Here is a 16,726-nt window from a genome sequence, read left to right as displayed (position 1 = left end):
ATTGTCATATATGACAAAAGGGAGGATTATCGAGGGAAAATTGTTAATAAGTTCTTATGTGTATTGCTTCTTCTAATTTCACTCCGATCGATGAACATGTGTTTTCTATCTAGATTGAACTTTGGCCTGCGGGCAACTGAGAAGGGGTTTCCTGTGTCTTCTGGGAACCACTGTGGGGGGCAGCTTCTCGCATGTGGGGTAACATATGGGAAACAGATGGGTCATTCGTCTTAAGGTAAACATCCCTCAGACACCAGGAGACTGACTGACTGGAGTTTGATTGACAGGCAGCTCCCTGCTGCAGTAAAACACGTACCTCAGATGTGCTTAAATGGGAAGGTCCTTTGTGGAGAATTCAGAGTCTCTGTCCGTTCTTCGGGGTGAACAGACGCTTTCAAATTGCTTCAGCTGATAGCAAACCTATGACTTTGTGCTTAATCTTGCGTTGATATTCTGTGTTTTGATGTGATTTATTCTGGTAAATTGTAGTGCACATTTGAGCTGTTTGAGCTCGTTAGATCTATTTCATTTTGTTTTATTTGTTTGTATGCTTTTATAATTTTTCTATATCTTTATCTTGTAATAAATACTTAAAAGACAGAAAGCTTAAAGATACTTTTTGATTTCTCATCAAGGAAATACTTTAATTTCCACCACAAAGAACATCTATTTATGTATTTCTATGTATTATTTATAATCCATCCAGTTAAATTTGAAAACTCAGAATAATAATTGTTAAAATATAATTGATATGTACTTTCTTTATTTGATTTGACAGTTGTTGACTACACAGAGACGTTACTACTACTAGGCTTCTTGAATATATATATATATATATATATACGTATATATATATAGCACTAAATAGTGCAAGTTAGATGTTCCGGACCTTTGCACGAGGAGATTTTCTCAATCTAGACCTTTTGGAAATTGAATTGAATACCCCTGCTGTAGGGGAACTAAAAATATTAAAAACACATAAGGGTCAAACAACATATGAACCCATTGTTTAGACTGATAAAATAAGTGAAATTGTGAAAAAGACCCTAATTTGGTTTCAACAATTACCTGTAAATAGCCATGAAAAACCCTGTGGATATTGTTCTTATGTATTTTTAAGACTTTTATTATGGAAATCTAATATTAGACCAAACAATATTGCATGACTACATGCAGCAACCAGCTGTGTGTTGGCTCCAAACACAGCAGGTCCAAAGATACCACTGCAGCAAATGTTATTTATTGAAGTTGTTTTATCAGCACCACTGAGCTGAGTGGAAGCATTGTCGGCAGTAACCGCCGGCTTCTCGGCTTATTAAACTTCTCTGTGGCAGCAGGCTTCCCACCAGGAGGGTGGTAGGAAAATCATAGAGGGAATTTCATCCATCAGATCCTCCCAGGTGAAATTAATATATGTCACAGCCACTTCTTGACAATTTAATAATCAGAAAAGACGTGGCCTCCCCAGCCGAGCTGTGGCCTCAACCTACAAGCCGGACTGGACCATTATTTAGTTTCAACCAGGTGGATGAAAAGTTACAGTGGTGCAGAATTAAGTTGCTTTACAAGTTCTCTCTGAGGGAGATAATGGGCCAGAGAGAAGTGAAAAAGTAAGAAAAAGGGTGTGTGTCTGTGTGTGTGTGTGAACACTTGCAATAAAGTGATGCAGACAGGATAACACCCGTGCTCAATTGGGAGTTCAACTCCTGCAGCAGACGGGAGCTAAACGCTAAAGTCTGAATTCACAACTCTCATCCTCCCAATAGGCCTACAGAGGCTGTGGAGTGGAAGCAGAATGAGTGGAGGATGGTGGTTGGGGGAGGTTGAGGGTAACACTGGGGGAGATAAGGACTGCAGACACGTTAGATAGCAGGTGTTCATTCCAAACGGTTCACAAAAAATATTTACTGCAGGAGGTCCTATTCATGAAAAAGTTGAAAGAAATATTTTCAAGGGAACCAGAAGCATAAAAGATGTGCTGTATTCTGGAGCTACACCAGTATTACTGTGGGCTGAGTCCAGACATTCCACAGTGACAGTCTCAGGAAATTAAACCTGCTACTTAATAAGACAAAGTCACAGAACCTAGACTGCCTGGGAAAACAGCTTTCAATGAGAAGACTGAATAAGGAAGATAAGTCATTTGGAGGGAAAAGGGAATTGTTCAGTGGATATGATTCTAGTCAACATAATCTGCTCTCAATTATTAGCCTGATATACTGAGTCAATTAACTGTCTTGAATCACAATTTTGTTATATTGGGTCATAGGTCAGACGAAATCCACAGTTGTCATCTAGCAATTAGTAGCGTTACTATAAATACAAACCTCTCTAGTGAATATTTATCTAAATGTACTCTTTACATTGCATTCTTTAAGTGAGCAGAGGAGCTCTTACCTGATGACCGGCTTTAACCTGCTCCAGAACTTTGTTGTAACACACCTCCTCCATGTCATGAAGCTGCTGGATCTGAACAGGACACATAGTCACAATAAGCAGTTTATCTTAACTGATGACATGCAACATTTTAACACTAAAGTAACTCATGAAATGCAGGCACATAGACTTGTAACCTACATAGTGTGAATGCTCCGGTGCTACTTTGAATACTCTGCTAACTAAACCTCTACTATGAATAACACGGACACTTCTTTTTTGATGAAGCAATGGTGGGTTACTCTAAACATAGGGGAATACAAATAATGATGCCAACAGTAATAGTTACAATCACACCTGTAAATGAATCACCAATCACAGGAAACAGGAAAGGGTCCTATAAAGTGTCTGTTCCGCCATGCTGCCATGCCGATGTAGCAGCCAGACTCTTCTATTGATGATTAAAGCTAAAGTTTTGTTCTGTGGAGAAGTCTAATACGATTTAGATATTTGTTTTTTGCACCTATATTGTATGCACATATCACCTTGAAGAACTAAACCACAGGTGCGTGAAAATGTTCAGGGTCCTATACACTTTTAGAAAGAAAGGTGCTGGCTAGAACCATATAGGGTTATTTGGCTTATCCTCATAGGAGAGCCTGTTTTGGTTCTTAGGTTTTTACCTCAAACCATCTGTGAAAGGATCCTCCCAGAACCCCCAATGAGAGGTTCTACAGTGAAACCTTCTATGGTGTATTGGTTCCATCCAGTCTCATCCTCTCTGGGAGTTAAAACAAGAACCTTTTATCCTTCTAACAGTGCTAAGAGGAACCCAAGGCGCTCGGTTTTAGCCTGGGGCCATTAGAACCATGTCCAGCAAGGCTGATGTGGTGCAGCCAACCCAAAACAATAATGGTTCACAATCACATGTTTCTGGTGTGTGGCTGAGAGGATTCCTGGAAGAACTCTTCCTTAGTAAAACAGTTCTTTGGATGAAAAGGGTTCTTAAAACCTCTTGGACCCTAAGCCTTTTTTTAGGCCTTTTCTCGAAAATTGCATGCCCATACTCAAGAGACTGTAATTCTGTAACTACAAGGTCTATTTTAATAATTTTGATGTGAGAATAAAAAAAAAAAATGTGAGATTTGATCAGATGTGTAAATATCAGTATATATGTTACTGGTTAAGAGTAAATGAAGATGGCACACAGCTCAAATTGAAAAGTTTCAGGTTCGCCTGAAAAAAAAGCACTTTTATTGTTATTATTTTCTTGAAATGAGGCCCTGGCTAGCCTAAAAACTCTCACAAATCATAGCACAACATGTTAGCAGTCTCTCTGCAAAGTCTGACTTTGCTAAAGTGAAGCAAAACAACTTTAGATAGGTTTTAGTACAGAGAGTTTAGGCGAGGTTTCCAAAATGTGCATTTGGACACATTTGGGCACCATGTGTGCCATTTGAATTTTCTCATGTACCAAACTACATATTTCACTTGTATATTACTAATGGTGTTCAATACATCCTAATACAGCAGTTTTGGGCTTTTTCTTTTTTATGCCTTTGTTTACATCAAAACAGCACAAAGGTAAAGAGTTTATGAAATATTAGCGGTGAAGCGGTTTGTTGTTCTGGTGCTTGTTTGCTCACAGCTCTGTGGTGGTTTGACTTAGAGAAATACTGAAGATATCTTTGGATTCAGTGTGTTATTGGCGTGTTTTCTGCTATTTCGGTTTTCCGTGTTAGCATTTAGCATCTTCTTATTAGCGCCTACCGGAGTGTGTGGTCGGCTCAGCAATGGCAAAAAAAGAGTGATATTGTGAACATTCTTTTAGTTGCTTATTTGAGTTTGGTTAGAATTGTGTTTGAGGTGTGTACACTGGCTTGCAGGACAGTGTAGAACAGAATCTCTTCGTTAATTTGGTATATAGCATGTATGAAGCATTAATTATATTTTATTCTGAAAAGTCCATTTTATGACATGCTCTACACTAAACTGTCTCGCTCTGAACCCCAAATGGGGCTCGCTCGGGTCCAAGAGAACCCATAGTCGTACAAAGAAGAAAATGGGTTCTTCAAAAACAAAATATTCTGGGTAGAACCTCCGCCTTTCAGGAAGAATCCTTTTTCTGAGAGAATAGCTTTGTAAATACATTCACATCATCTTTGTCTGTTTACCTTGTTAGTGGATTTGATGCCAACAAAGGTCTGTCCAAGGGGCACCGGTCTGAAGCGACTGTCAAAGAAAAAGAGGCCGATGTAGGGGTTGACGTGCAGGAAGGCGGCCACATCCAGATAGTTGGGCAGAGTGGCTGACAGTCCCAGGATCCTGATCATACTCTGGGTGGATTCCACCTAACCATCAGACAACACAGTGTCCTAGTTACACCAAACTCTATGCTATGCATTCATCCAGGCAGGAGGAGCAGTGATACTGTCCAACTGTTCCTGAATTTACCTTGACGAAGTGACGTGCAGGTCAAGATAGCAAAAGAGGTATTAAGGTAATACATAGATTATAGAGGATCTAAGTGACACTTGGTGAAATACATACACTGACATTGATCATTATCTACCACCATTAAGGTGCATCACATTATGGTATGGCAACTGCTGTATATACAGTATATATAATTCTTAGCGTATATATATACATACAGTATATGTAGCCCTGACTCGTTATTCATACACCACTATACACGTGCATTACTCTGGTTAGCTGTAAAGTGCATTTTGTTGTTGAATCTAATCTAATCCAAACATTGTCGGGAGGGGACGGCTAACTCTGTGAAATAACATTAACCTATTGAACCCTAAACCTGTTTTTAGGCCTCTTCTCCAAAAAATTGTAACCCATGCTAACTACAAGGTCTATTTTAAAATGTTAATGCTTGAATAACACTAGGAATTGTGAGATTTGATGAGATGAGTAAATATTGTGTATATGTTACTGGTTAATAGTAGCTGAAGACAGAACACAGCAAACAGGGAATTCTCCCCAGGTTCGCCTGAAGAAAAAGCACTGTAATTTATTAAATGAGGCCCTGGCTAACCTAAAAACATTCTCAATTCATAGCACAAAGGGTGCAGGTGCCTCACAAAAAGATTTGGTGTAAATAAAGTGAAGCAAACCCACGTTATAGGTGCTTATCTAAAAATAAAAAGCCAAATTCTCATTTTCGAACCAGGATTTGCAGCTGTTCCATTGTACTTTTATATACTATATAACTATATATTTCACTTTGTTTATCACTCATATGTACAATCTATTGTACAATCTATCATAACAGAGCTGTTTGGCATCATTTTGAGCCATTTTGACCTCATATCTCTCCTCCATGCATTTTCCTCGTCTCTGTCTGTGTCTATGGAGTGCTTGCTCAGCCTATGGTGGGCGGATCTTATCATGTGACCACTCGTTAGAACCGGGAGGATAGTTGGAACACACCCATATGTTCCATGAAGTGATTGACAGAATTTTCAGCCACTAAACCTCCAAAAACGTGCCGCGATCAGCCCCCAAGACCCAAACCCCTGTATGATTCGCCAGCCGGCACATTGACCACCATTTTGGCTCAAATGTACGGAGAATCACCATTTTAAGTTTCAGACGTGCATAGTGAGCTAGCGAGCACATTTCTAATAAGGATTCATTTGGGATTTCTCCGTTTTCGCCCTTAAAACCGACTCAAGTTATTGATACAGTTCTAATATTTGGCAGTGTTGGAGTTGTGCTTTCTGTGGCTTTTTGGCTGTAACTATTGAACGCTTTCATGGAGAGAAATTCAGATGTTATCGCTGAAATCTGTGGGAAATGCTCGTGCTGTTAGCTGTGTGATATGCTGGGGGAAATGCAATGGCCCCAACGTTTGAAGCGTTTTCTGAGTAGTTGGCTCGCTGGCTGTGGCGTAAAATGCATGATATTGTGGCCTTCTTAGTTAGTTAGTAGAATAGTTTATAATGGTGTTTGCAGTGTGTAAAATGGTTTACATGATTAAGTTAAGGAGACTTTTTTCGGAAAATAAATAAATATATATATATTATTTCTTTTTTAAATTTCTTTATGAACTTTGATTTCTACGACGCTCTCCTCGATTAAATATCTTGCTCTGAACCCCAAATGGGTCCAAGAGGTTTTAAGTGGAATGGTGAAATTAGCATATGTATTTAAGATCCACACAAGTATTTTAGTCACTAATTCGTTTCAAACACCCTGCTGTTTTTTTCAGTTTTTCTGTTAAGCTCGCAACGACATTTGCAGAAGTTTCAAATGAAAAGCTTTCCAGGAAAGTCTTTGGGCCACTGGAAACAGATTAGCATGTAGGTCCTGGTCAATATTTAGGACTTTACGGCACGTGTGAGAGGCTGCAGTGCGACATCTGTCTAGGAGTGAAACACTTGTGATAGTAAGGCCGTCAAAACAATTCTGAAAATAAAAGCACATTATAGAAAGTGGTTGGCTTTGTGATCTATTTCATTGACTTATAAGACAAAATAAATGGTCTAACCCACAAGTCTTTACTTTGTCTTTGAGACCTGAAGAAAAATATGTTGTGTATCAACGTGGTGAGAGGAGGGAAAACTGGAGGGGGGGGGGGCTATCTGTGAGCCTCCTGCTGGATGTGACAGGAAAGATTGGTAAGGCCTTTAATGTGATGTAGTACCTGTCAAACCATCCCATCAAGATAAGACCTAACAAACCCCTGCCAGCCTGCACTACACATCCACAGGAGCAGTGCTGAACCTCCGTACTGCAGATGTCCCCCCCGCTCACCTACAGGGAGTCGAACCATCAGTTTCTTTTACACTGCCTGTTATGCAATGAGGAGTTTGTAAAGGAGATGAAGAATCCATGTTTCAAATAAGTCTGTGACATCATAACATTTTATAGAAACATACGATCATTGTGATTAACAGCTGAATTTACAATTACCCCAAGGAGAATGGGTAATGAGCTGAATACAACTTAATTAATAGAGCACAATATTAAAATGAGACACTGTGGTGACCTCGGAAGTCCTCTGTGGCTTTGTTTGGCTGCTGAAACAACACTATTTCCCATTGGTATTAATAAAGATCTGTATATCTAACCATTACATTACAGTCATTTAGCAGACGCTTTTATCCAAAGCAACTTACAATAAGTGTATTCAACATAGGTATTCAAGAGAACTACTAGTCACCAGAAGTCATAAGTACATCTCCTTGTTTACACAAGCATAAGAGCATAAATAAGATCATAAATCAGAGCAAATGTACAGAAACAAACTAATACGAATACAATAAGTGCTGAGTGGAAGGCTCACTAACCATCTATGAGAGAAACCCCATCAATGGTGGCCTCACAATGTTTTTGCTCAACTCGAAGGGGTTATCCCCCCAATGTTACACATAAAGGACAGAGCTGTTTACTAGTCCCGAGGAGTAGTATGATGTCTTCTTCATCAAGTCTGAGAGAATGTGAGAGAAGAAGCCTGATGACGTCATCAGTTACAAACAGATCCTGAGGGACTACGAGTGTAGAGGAGGAAGCCTGTGTCACAAGCATAAGTCACAGGTATGTTGCCTGATCATTTCCATTTCAAGCCACTTAAGAATTTAGGAATTCAAAATTTTAAAATATTTAATGAGTATAATAAAATATGATCTATTTTTGTACAGTACATCACATGCAAAATGCTGCTGAGACGTTAATGCATTAGTCATAATAGTCTCTTAATTTTACAGATATAATATAACACTGAAAGGGTGATTGTGTTTATAATACTACTGCCAGTACTAATGAACTGTGCTGAGTTTCAAAACATCAGCAGTAAACTGAGACCAGGTTGTGTATCCTAAAGCTGCATGAACAGCAGCAGAACGAACTATCACTCATATTATCACTTCATGAAGTTATGGGCAAACATGGCAGCAAACATTGGCTTATTGACACTTCCAGGGTTTATCAGTGCTTTTTTAGAACTGAAAAGAGTAAACTAAATGCTGCAAACAAGGATGATGAGACCAGATTTACCAGGCCGAAGAACCCAAACAACAAGCTAAAAGAGGAACCGCAGAGGATGCTGGTTATCACTTTGAGCTCTCCAAACTGCCGTTTAATCCGTTCATTACATATATGATCAGTTCTGAACTCCAATGTGAGGAGAACAGCACAGAGTGTGTGTTTCGACAACCTGATGTCTCTGCATCTGGCTAGGTAACAGTGATTAACAAGCCTATTATAGTGCATATTAGTCATTTTGTGGGCATTCAAAATACATGACTATAAAAGGCATGTCTTATGTAGTAGGCTTAGAGGTAGAGCACAAACGCTCCTTAAATACCAAACCACGAAGAAGAAGCCCCACAACAGAGTAACATTAAAGGCCTTTGTAATAGAGGTTAGAGGGACTTTATCTTGAATGCAGTGCATAATTGGTAGCAGAACACCCAGCCAAGAAAATGTGGCTCAAAACATAGCTCTTCCAAGTAAAACCTCAAAGTGATCACTGGCTCGGTTCTAAGACATTTGCATAAAAAGGGGGACAAATATCATTTAGTTTACAGGGATTTCCATATTAATGTGTCTGAAGACGTGAACTTAAGCACCTTGCGCATCAGGGGCAGTCGGCGTAATTCCTTCAGCACAATCAATTATAGCAGTCTGTCAGGTGTGGCAATAATGAGACGGGGAGAGATGAAGGAGGTGGGGGAGGGGCTGCCGGCGTGCTGCTGACACCCAACATCATGGGTTGGAGGGTGGACTATGAGCCGTTTACAAATGCTCACACAAAGATGAACAGAAACACGCTGCTTTCTTCTCCCAATAAATACCTGCTTTTACAGTCTGAGCTAACAGGTTCAAAATGCTGCTCGTACTCATCACAGTATATGGCTAATGATATTCTATATTTATCTTCTCATCAACCAGTACTATGTACACAGCCACACCAACAATGAATGTATCTATTAACATGTATTGAGTGTGTGTCCAAAGCAGGCAGCAACCTCCAGTTCTAAAAAGTGAAGTCAAAGCTTCATGTGTTGAAGCTGCATTCTCTCTACTGTCCACCAGGGGGCGACTCCTCTGGTTGTACAGTGTGTAGGATCCATACTAAAAGTAAACCAAAAATGGCATGCGACAAAGAAAAAAATCTGACTTCTAAAAGTGTCAGCAGTGTTCACACACCTGCTGGCAGTGTTCCCTTTATAAATCACAGTCCACCTGGAAATGTGCACATGTGGATCCCACATGTGGATCAGCCTCACATCCCGCCCTCTGCACGCCCACATTCAACCATAAATGGTGAATGCAAAGCACCTCATGAATATTGATGCATATAAATGAGCCTGCTGATCAAAGGTTCTCCATGGTGAATCACACAGCATTCCGCATTATGAGCAATCACACTGATTGCTTCCAAAATGATCATGACAATCAGTGGAATCCACCACCATGGAACATCATGTGAAAATGGAAGTTTGATAGGTAAACACAATATCCTGATTTATTCAGGTTTTGTCATGGTGAACTTGGCCCGCATTATGTTTGGGACTGTTAATGGGGATCTGGAGTGTAGTGATTGTTGTATTTCCACACAGTCCTTATTTGTAGGTGGTGAAGCTGTCCACCATGATGTCTCCAGTGAGCTCTGTGTGCCTAACAAACAATCCTGAGACAGTCCTGATGAAATACGAAGCACACTTTGATTTTTTATATTTTAGAATGGAAAAGGTGCTTATGGAAGAGTTATGGCTCACTACAAGCACAAGTACCAATAACACGGCTGGTTTGAATGTCTATAACAGAGTGGATCTATAGGGAACGTTTGATATTACTATTGTTATTGAAATGAAACGTGTGAGGAGGCTTTAATTCAACACCTCACCATCTGCATCTCCATAATGTGCAAACGCATGGGTCAGAGTTTCTGTACAGGTGCACACAAACTTTATTTTTATGGATCACAACTTTTGTGAAAGAGGCGTGCATACATATATGGGTATAAATGAGACCCCAGAGCACCGAATATAGATTAATCCGCCACTGAAAATAGTCCCTAACAGATGTACTATATCATCCTGGTAGAGTAATGTTTGCTAAAAACTACAGTGGCCAGCAGTTTGTAGGACATGACTGAATCCCTTTTATAGGAAAATGTGCTATTTGTGAGCCGATTTTAGAGGTGTATGTCTTCAGTAGAAACCAATGGGCTTGGAGCTCAGAGCCCTATCCAATAATTATGTCAAGGTGTCTGACTTTGAAGAACATATACAGTGGGTACGGAAAGTATTCAGACCCCTTTAAATTTTTCACTCTTTGTTTCATTGCAGCCATTTGCTAAAATCAAAAAAGTTCATTTTATTTCTCATTAATGTACACTCAGCACCCCATCTTGACAGAAAAAAACAGAAACGTAGACATTTTTTCAAATTTATTAAAAAAGAAAAACTGAAATATCACATGGTCATAAGTATTCAGACCCTTTGCTGTGACACTCATATTTAACTCACATGCTGTCCATTTCTTCTGATCCTCCTTGAGATGGTTCTACTCCTTCATTGGAGTCCAGCTGTGTTTAATTAAACTGATTGGACTTGATTAGGAAAGGCACACACCTGTCTATATAAGACCTTACAGCTCACAGTGCATGTCAGAGCAAATGAGAATCATGAGGTCAAAGGAACTGCCCAAGGAGCTCAGAGACAGAATTGTGGCAAGGCACAGATCTGGCCAAGGTTACAAAAGAATTTCTGCAGCAGTCAAGGTTCCTAAGAGCACAGTGGCCTCCATAATCCTTAAATGGAAGAAGTTTGGGACGACCAGAACTCTTCCTAGACCTGGCCGTCCAGCCAAACTGAGCAATCGTGGGAGAAGAGCCTTGGTGAGAGAGGTAAAGAAGAACCCAAAGATCACTGTGGCTGAGCTCCAGAGATGCAGTAGGGAGATGGGAGAAAGTTCCACAAAGTCAACTATCACTGCAGCCTTCCACCAGTCGGGGCTTATGGCAGAGTGGCCCGACGGAAGCCTCTCCTCAGTGCAAGACATATGAAAGCCTGCATAGAGTTTGCCAAAAAACACATGGACTCCCAGACTATGAGAAATAAGATTCTCTGATCTGATGAGACCAAGATTGAACTTTTTGGCATTAATTCTAAGCGGTATGTGTGGAGAAAACCAGGCACTGCTCATCACCTGCTCAATACAATCCCAACAGTGAAACATGGTGGTGGCAGCATCATGCTATGGGGGTGTTTTTCAGCTGCAGGGACAGGACGACTGGTTGCAATTGAAGGAAAGATGAATGCGGCCAAGTACAGAGATATCCTGGAAGAAAACCTCTTCCAGAGTGCTCTGGACCTCAGACTGGGCCGAAGGTTCACCTTCCAACAAGACAATGACCCTAAGCACACAGCTAAAATAACAAAGGAGTGGCTTCGGAACAACTCTGTGACCATTCTTGACTGGCCCAGCCAGAGCCCTGACCTAAACCCAATTGACCATCTCTGGAGAGACCTGAAAATGGCAGTCCACCAACATTCACCATCCAACCTGACGGAACTGGAGAGGATCTGCAAGGAAGAATGGCAGAGGATCCCCAAATCCAGGTGTGAAAAACTTGTTGCATCATTCCCAAGAAGACTCATGGCTGTACTAGCTCAAAAGGGTGCTTCTACTCAATACTGAGCAAAGGGTCTGAATACTTATGACCATGTGATATTTCAGTTTTTCTTTTTTAATAAATTTGAAAAAATGTCTACATTTGTTTTTTTCTGTCAAGATGGGGTGCTGAGTGTACATTAATGAGAAATAAAATGAACTTTTTTGATTTTAGCAAATGGCAGCAATGAAACAAAGAGTGAAACATTTAAAGGGGTCTGAATACTTTCCGTACCCACTGTATGCAGACCAAAGTTTCCAATAATACATTAGTTTGCCTTTTTTATGTAGAACATTTTGCTTTACAGAAATCACTATTTTCCCTATGATTAGTGCTGAATTTGGTAATTCTTTCCAGGAGACCTCCTGGTCTCAACTCGCATGTCTGGAATGAATGCATTAATGCTTCAATAATAAATACTAAAATGTATTAATCAATCTCTCTTTTTTCTTCTTTGTCTTCTCCATACTACGTGTATGCCTTTCAATCTCACTCTCCTCTTTCTTTCTCTTTCCTCCTATTTTCTTTTTTATCTTGTTGCCTTCCTCTGTTCCCTGTCTGTCATTCTCTTTCTGCTCTCCCTCCATTTTTCTGTCTGTCTCTCCTCCTTCACCTTGGAACTCATTCTACTCTTCCCACACTTCATTCTCCTTCAGATGCTGTTTACGACTTTGCAAGCAATGACTTTCTGCTCTCAGTAACCGGAACATGTAGTTTCTAATCTCTGTATCTCAACTGGCACTGAGTCATATTACTTTTTGCTGCTACGCAAACAGCCTGTACTCTACACCCTACTTTTTAAAGCCCTATCTCATCTCAATTATTATTATTATTATTATTATCAGTTGACCATTTGTCTATAATCAACATACATTTTCCAAGCATTATTACTTTCACACATGCAGCATTGCTGTATCCAATATCTACAATTCACCATATAAAAGGTTTTATAATTTTTATAGAAAAACTAAATTATATATATTAATTAAAGCTGCAAGCAGCATTGATCAGGCCCTCGCAACTTCACTCACGTCAATTTTACTGTCAGGACTCTGGTTGATGCGGCCATGCATTTCTGTGACCATCATACACTGAGTGCATGAGTTAAACGGTATTTCCTGCCGGGACCAGCGGCGTAGCCAGGTCACTTTGCCAGGTCTTATTAAGCCTTGAATGTTTTGAGTGTACCTCCGAATACAATCATAACTGTAAGCCTGTAAAGATTGACAAAAAACTGAATGTGTGTGAACATGCTTTAGTGTTAGTAACATAACAGACTGTCAAAGTAAATGCAGGTTTCAAAACCGACTGTTTGTGTGTGCAGGTAGCTCTGACAATCACTGCTGAGAGACTCAAAGCGGGAAGAGTCGAGGAAAAATGGCAGAATGTATAGTTCCATGTGGAAAAACAACCATCTTTTGGTAGAGAAATAAGTTTGAGCCAAAAGGTGAGCCCATGTTGTATAATCTATAACATTAATTAGGCTGGGTGCAGTTTTATTGTATTAAACAAACTTCACATTGCATGAAATTACTTTACATTACGGCCTGGCTCAAAAATGAACGAAAGCAAATCAATTTACTATTGATGAAACTCCACGTACAAGCGGGATTTGGAAACCTTTTTTATCTAATTTCTGCTCTCCAAACATCTTAGTTTGCACATATTTAGATTAGAGAAGTCTTTTTCTCATGGTGTGCCCACAAACCCTTTTAATAAGTTCAGTGTTTGGGCCTCTGTAATTATAGAATCCTGCTTACGTCCGTGGATACCAGTAGGAGGCGCTATGACTATGAGTTAATATTGGCATGCAGAAGTCCTAAAGTCATGACAGTCATCAAGCATGTCAAGTTTGGGACAGTTTTGACAAAGTACAGTTGAGTTACAACAGCTTGATGGATGATGGTGAACCATGTAAAATGGCCGCCACACCAAATCCACGTCGTTCGATAAAACCTCAAGCTTTTAGTAACTTTTAATCACTACGGTCTTTAGATTGATCTAACCAAATTCTAAGTTGATCTGATTAATTCCCTAGGAGGAGTTCGTTAAATTATAGCACCTGGAAATGGCAAAAAAAAACACAAGAAATTCATACAAAATTCAAAATTGCTGACTTCCGGTTGGGTTTAGAGCATGGATCACTAAGACTTTGTCGAAATCTTGTAGGGGGCTTTATCAAGCAAACTTGCCACTCTGAAGCATTAAAATCACATCAGATAACTACATTCAGGGTTTTAAATGTGTTTGACAGATTTTGTTATGTTTTGAGCATTTTTAGCCCCTCAAAAACACCTTCATTTTTCATGGCGGAGAATGCGTCGCAACGGCCTTTCACAAAATAACAAACTTTGAGTAACTTTTCATCACAAAGTTCTTTAGATTGTACTGACCGAATTTTAAGTTGATCTGATTAATTCCCTAGGAGTTTGTTAAAGTACAGCGCCTGGAAATGGCAAAAACAACACTAGAAATTCATACAAAATTCAAAATGTCTGACTTCCGGTTGGGTTTAGAGCATGGCCCCAAGAGACTTTTTTTTAAGTCCAAATGTGATACATGTGCCGACCAAATTTTGTAAATCTATGTGAAACATACTGCGAGGGCTGCTTCGTCGAAATTTTGTAGGGGGCGCTATCGAGCCAACTTGCCACTCTGAAGCATTAAAACCATAATATGTAACTTTACATCTGTGTGCCAAGTTTGCTTATGTTTCGAGCATTTCTAGCCCCTCAAAAGCACCTTTGTTTGTCACAGTGAAGACTGTGTCGCAACGGCATTCGACGAAACATCAAAAGCTTCATGAACTGGCATTATGAACTTCTTACATTTGTGTGGAACTAATTTGATGTTGATCTGATTTACCTACTAAGAGAAACAAGCCAAAGTATAGACTTTAACTTACTGTTACCCATAGTTGGCGCTATGACTATTATACATAATTGGCCTGTGGATGTCTTCAGGACTGGAGTATAATCAAACATGTGAAATCTGGTAAAGATCTGATGATTTGGAGTCGAGTTACATCAGTTTATTAGTTCATGGCGAAGGATCGAAATTTGCCCTTCAACAACTTCTTACAATCTTCACAATGAAGCATTATCAAGATCTTAAGGCTTTCCTGACAACATTTGAGAGGGATCTGATTAATCTGTGAGGAGCAGGATGTCAAAGTAAACAACCTATAACTTCCTGTTGCCACTAGGTGGCGCTATGACTATGATTCTAAATTGTCATATAGATGTGTTCACGGTCAGGATGTAATGACATATGAGTAATTTGGAGAAGTTTAGACAATGTATGGAAGAGTAACAACAACTTCCTGTTTCATGGCCTGTTTTTTGTCGCCACGCCACGGATACATAGTTCGATAACTTTTTGATCTTTGAGTAACTTTTCACTGCAAAGTCTCAAGAGCATACTGACCAAATCTGAAGTCAATCTGGTTAAATCTCTAGGAGGCGTTCGTTAAAGTACGGCGCATATAGCTTGTTCGCTTATCATAACCATCACAACATACAACTTGTTTACAGTTTTTATAACCATCATAACATATAAACTGTTTTATTTCATGATAGAAGTGATTTAACATATAAACTGCTTAGACACTTTATGTAACATTGTCACTTGTGCCTTATATAGTGCTTCTGGTTCTAACAGGACCAAACCAGTTACAACCAGTTACATTCTGTTGCTAACTCTGGTACAAGATGTCTCTTCTATGTGTGACACATGTGATTGGGGGAGGTACTAGCCTCAGAGTAGCAGAAAAGAAGCAGAAAAACTGTGAGATTCAGCTTTTTCCTCATCTCTAGAGAATGGGATAGACTTCTTTAATAGACCCTTAGGGGTCTTACCCCCTCAGAGGTGGAATAGAAGACCCTTTGTCCGTTATCAGAAGACAGCATGAAGAAAAAAGAAAAAAACTCATAGCGAGAGGTGACTGAGAGAGCCTGTTAATAGTAGGATTGTCAGCATTAGCTTTTGTAGCACTGAGACTGAATTGAATTGAAATTGTTCTATCTGATTGCTTTGGAAAAACTTTAATAAAACAACAGCCTTACCATTTGTAAGTGACTGGAGCCAAACTGAAGACTCTGTTTTTTTAGATTAAGTTACCCCTCTTCCCCTGTCCATCAATGGTGTGATACAGAAGTGATGACTGACTCTACCAGAGGAACTTAAAGGTGAGTACCCTGGGTGAAGACTTGGCAGTGTTAGTCCCAGTGAGTGACAGTGACACTGGACGAAGAGTGGAATGAAAACCGTGTGGCCACTTGTCAGACTGATGTTGGGTCTCTGGGAACAGTAACAGTCCAATGTGCTACACTGTTTACGATGACATCACCCAAATGAGTCTATTACAGGGACTGAGTCCAGCCATAATGTCCCTTCAGTTCAGACACATTTCAGTCAATCAATCACAGCTGCCTCGTAAAAGAGCACAAGCTGCAGTCATTCAGGAATCATCCACTATCCAACCATGGACTTACACCCAGAGCCAGCCCTAGGCTTAGGTGGGATAGGTGAATGCTAGTGGCACCATCCATCCAAAGGAGGGGAGAAGAAACAATTCAAACTGTTACAAAAAAAAGCCCACATCATCATAACTATGTCGTCCAATAAATAGGCCCTTTTTCTGTGTTGCTCAACGTATCACTATCAAATAGAGCTGGAGCAATGTCAGTTACTCAGCATGTGCAGTCTGCT

The 16,726-nt window shown here is 39.9% G+C and overlaps 1 protein-coding gene across 1 annotated transcript in view; it reads right to left on the bottom strand.

Annotated features, from left to right (window-relative positions):
- The window catches only part of ascc3 (activating signal cointegrator 1 complex subunit 3), a 193,894-nt gene that overhangs the window by 99,726 nt on the left and 77,442 nt on the right, over nt 1-16,726 (bottom strand). Inside the window, exons 12-13 of the mRNA XM_079165322.1 lie at nt 4,551-4,727; nt 2,398-2,469 (exon numbers count right to left, since the gene is read on the bottom strand). Coding sequence (XP_079021448.1) covers nt 2,398-2,469; nt 4,551-4,727 — 249 coding nt within the window. The remainder of the gene's footprint in view (nt 1-2,397; nt 2,470-4,550; nt 4,728-16,726) is intronic.

This window comes from Pholis gunnellus (assembly GCF_910591455.1).
Source record: "Pholis gunnellus genome assembly, chromosome: 8".
In the NCBI taxonomy this organism is placed as follows: Eukaryota; Metazoa; Chordata; class Actinopteri; order Perciformes; family Pholidae; genus Pholis; species Pholis gunnellus.
This window is presented reverse-complemented; position numbering and strand designations above follow the sequence as displayed.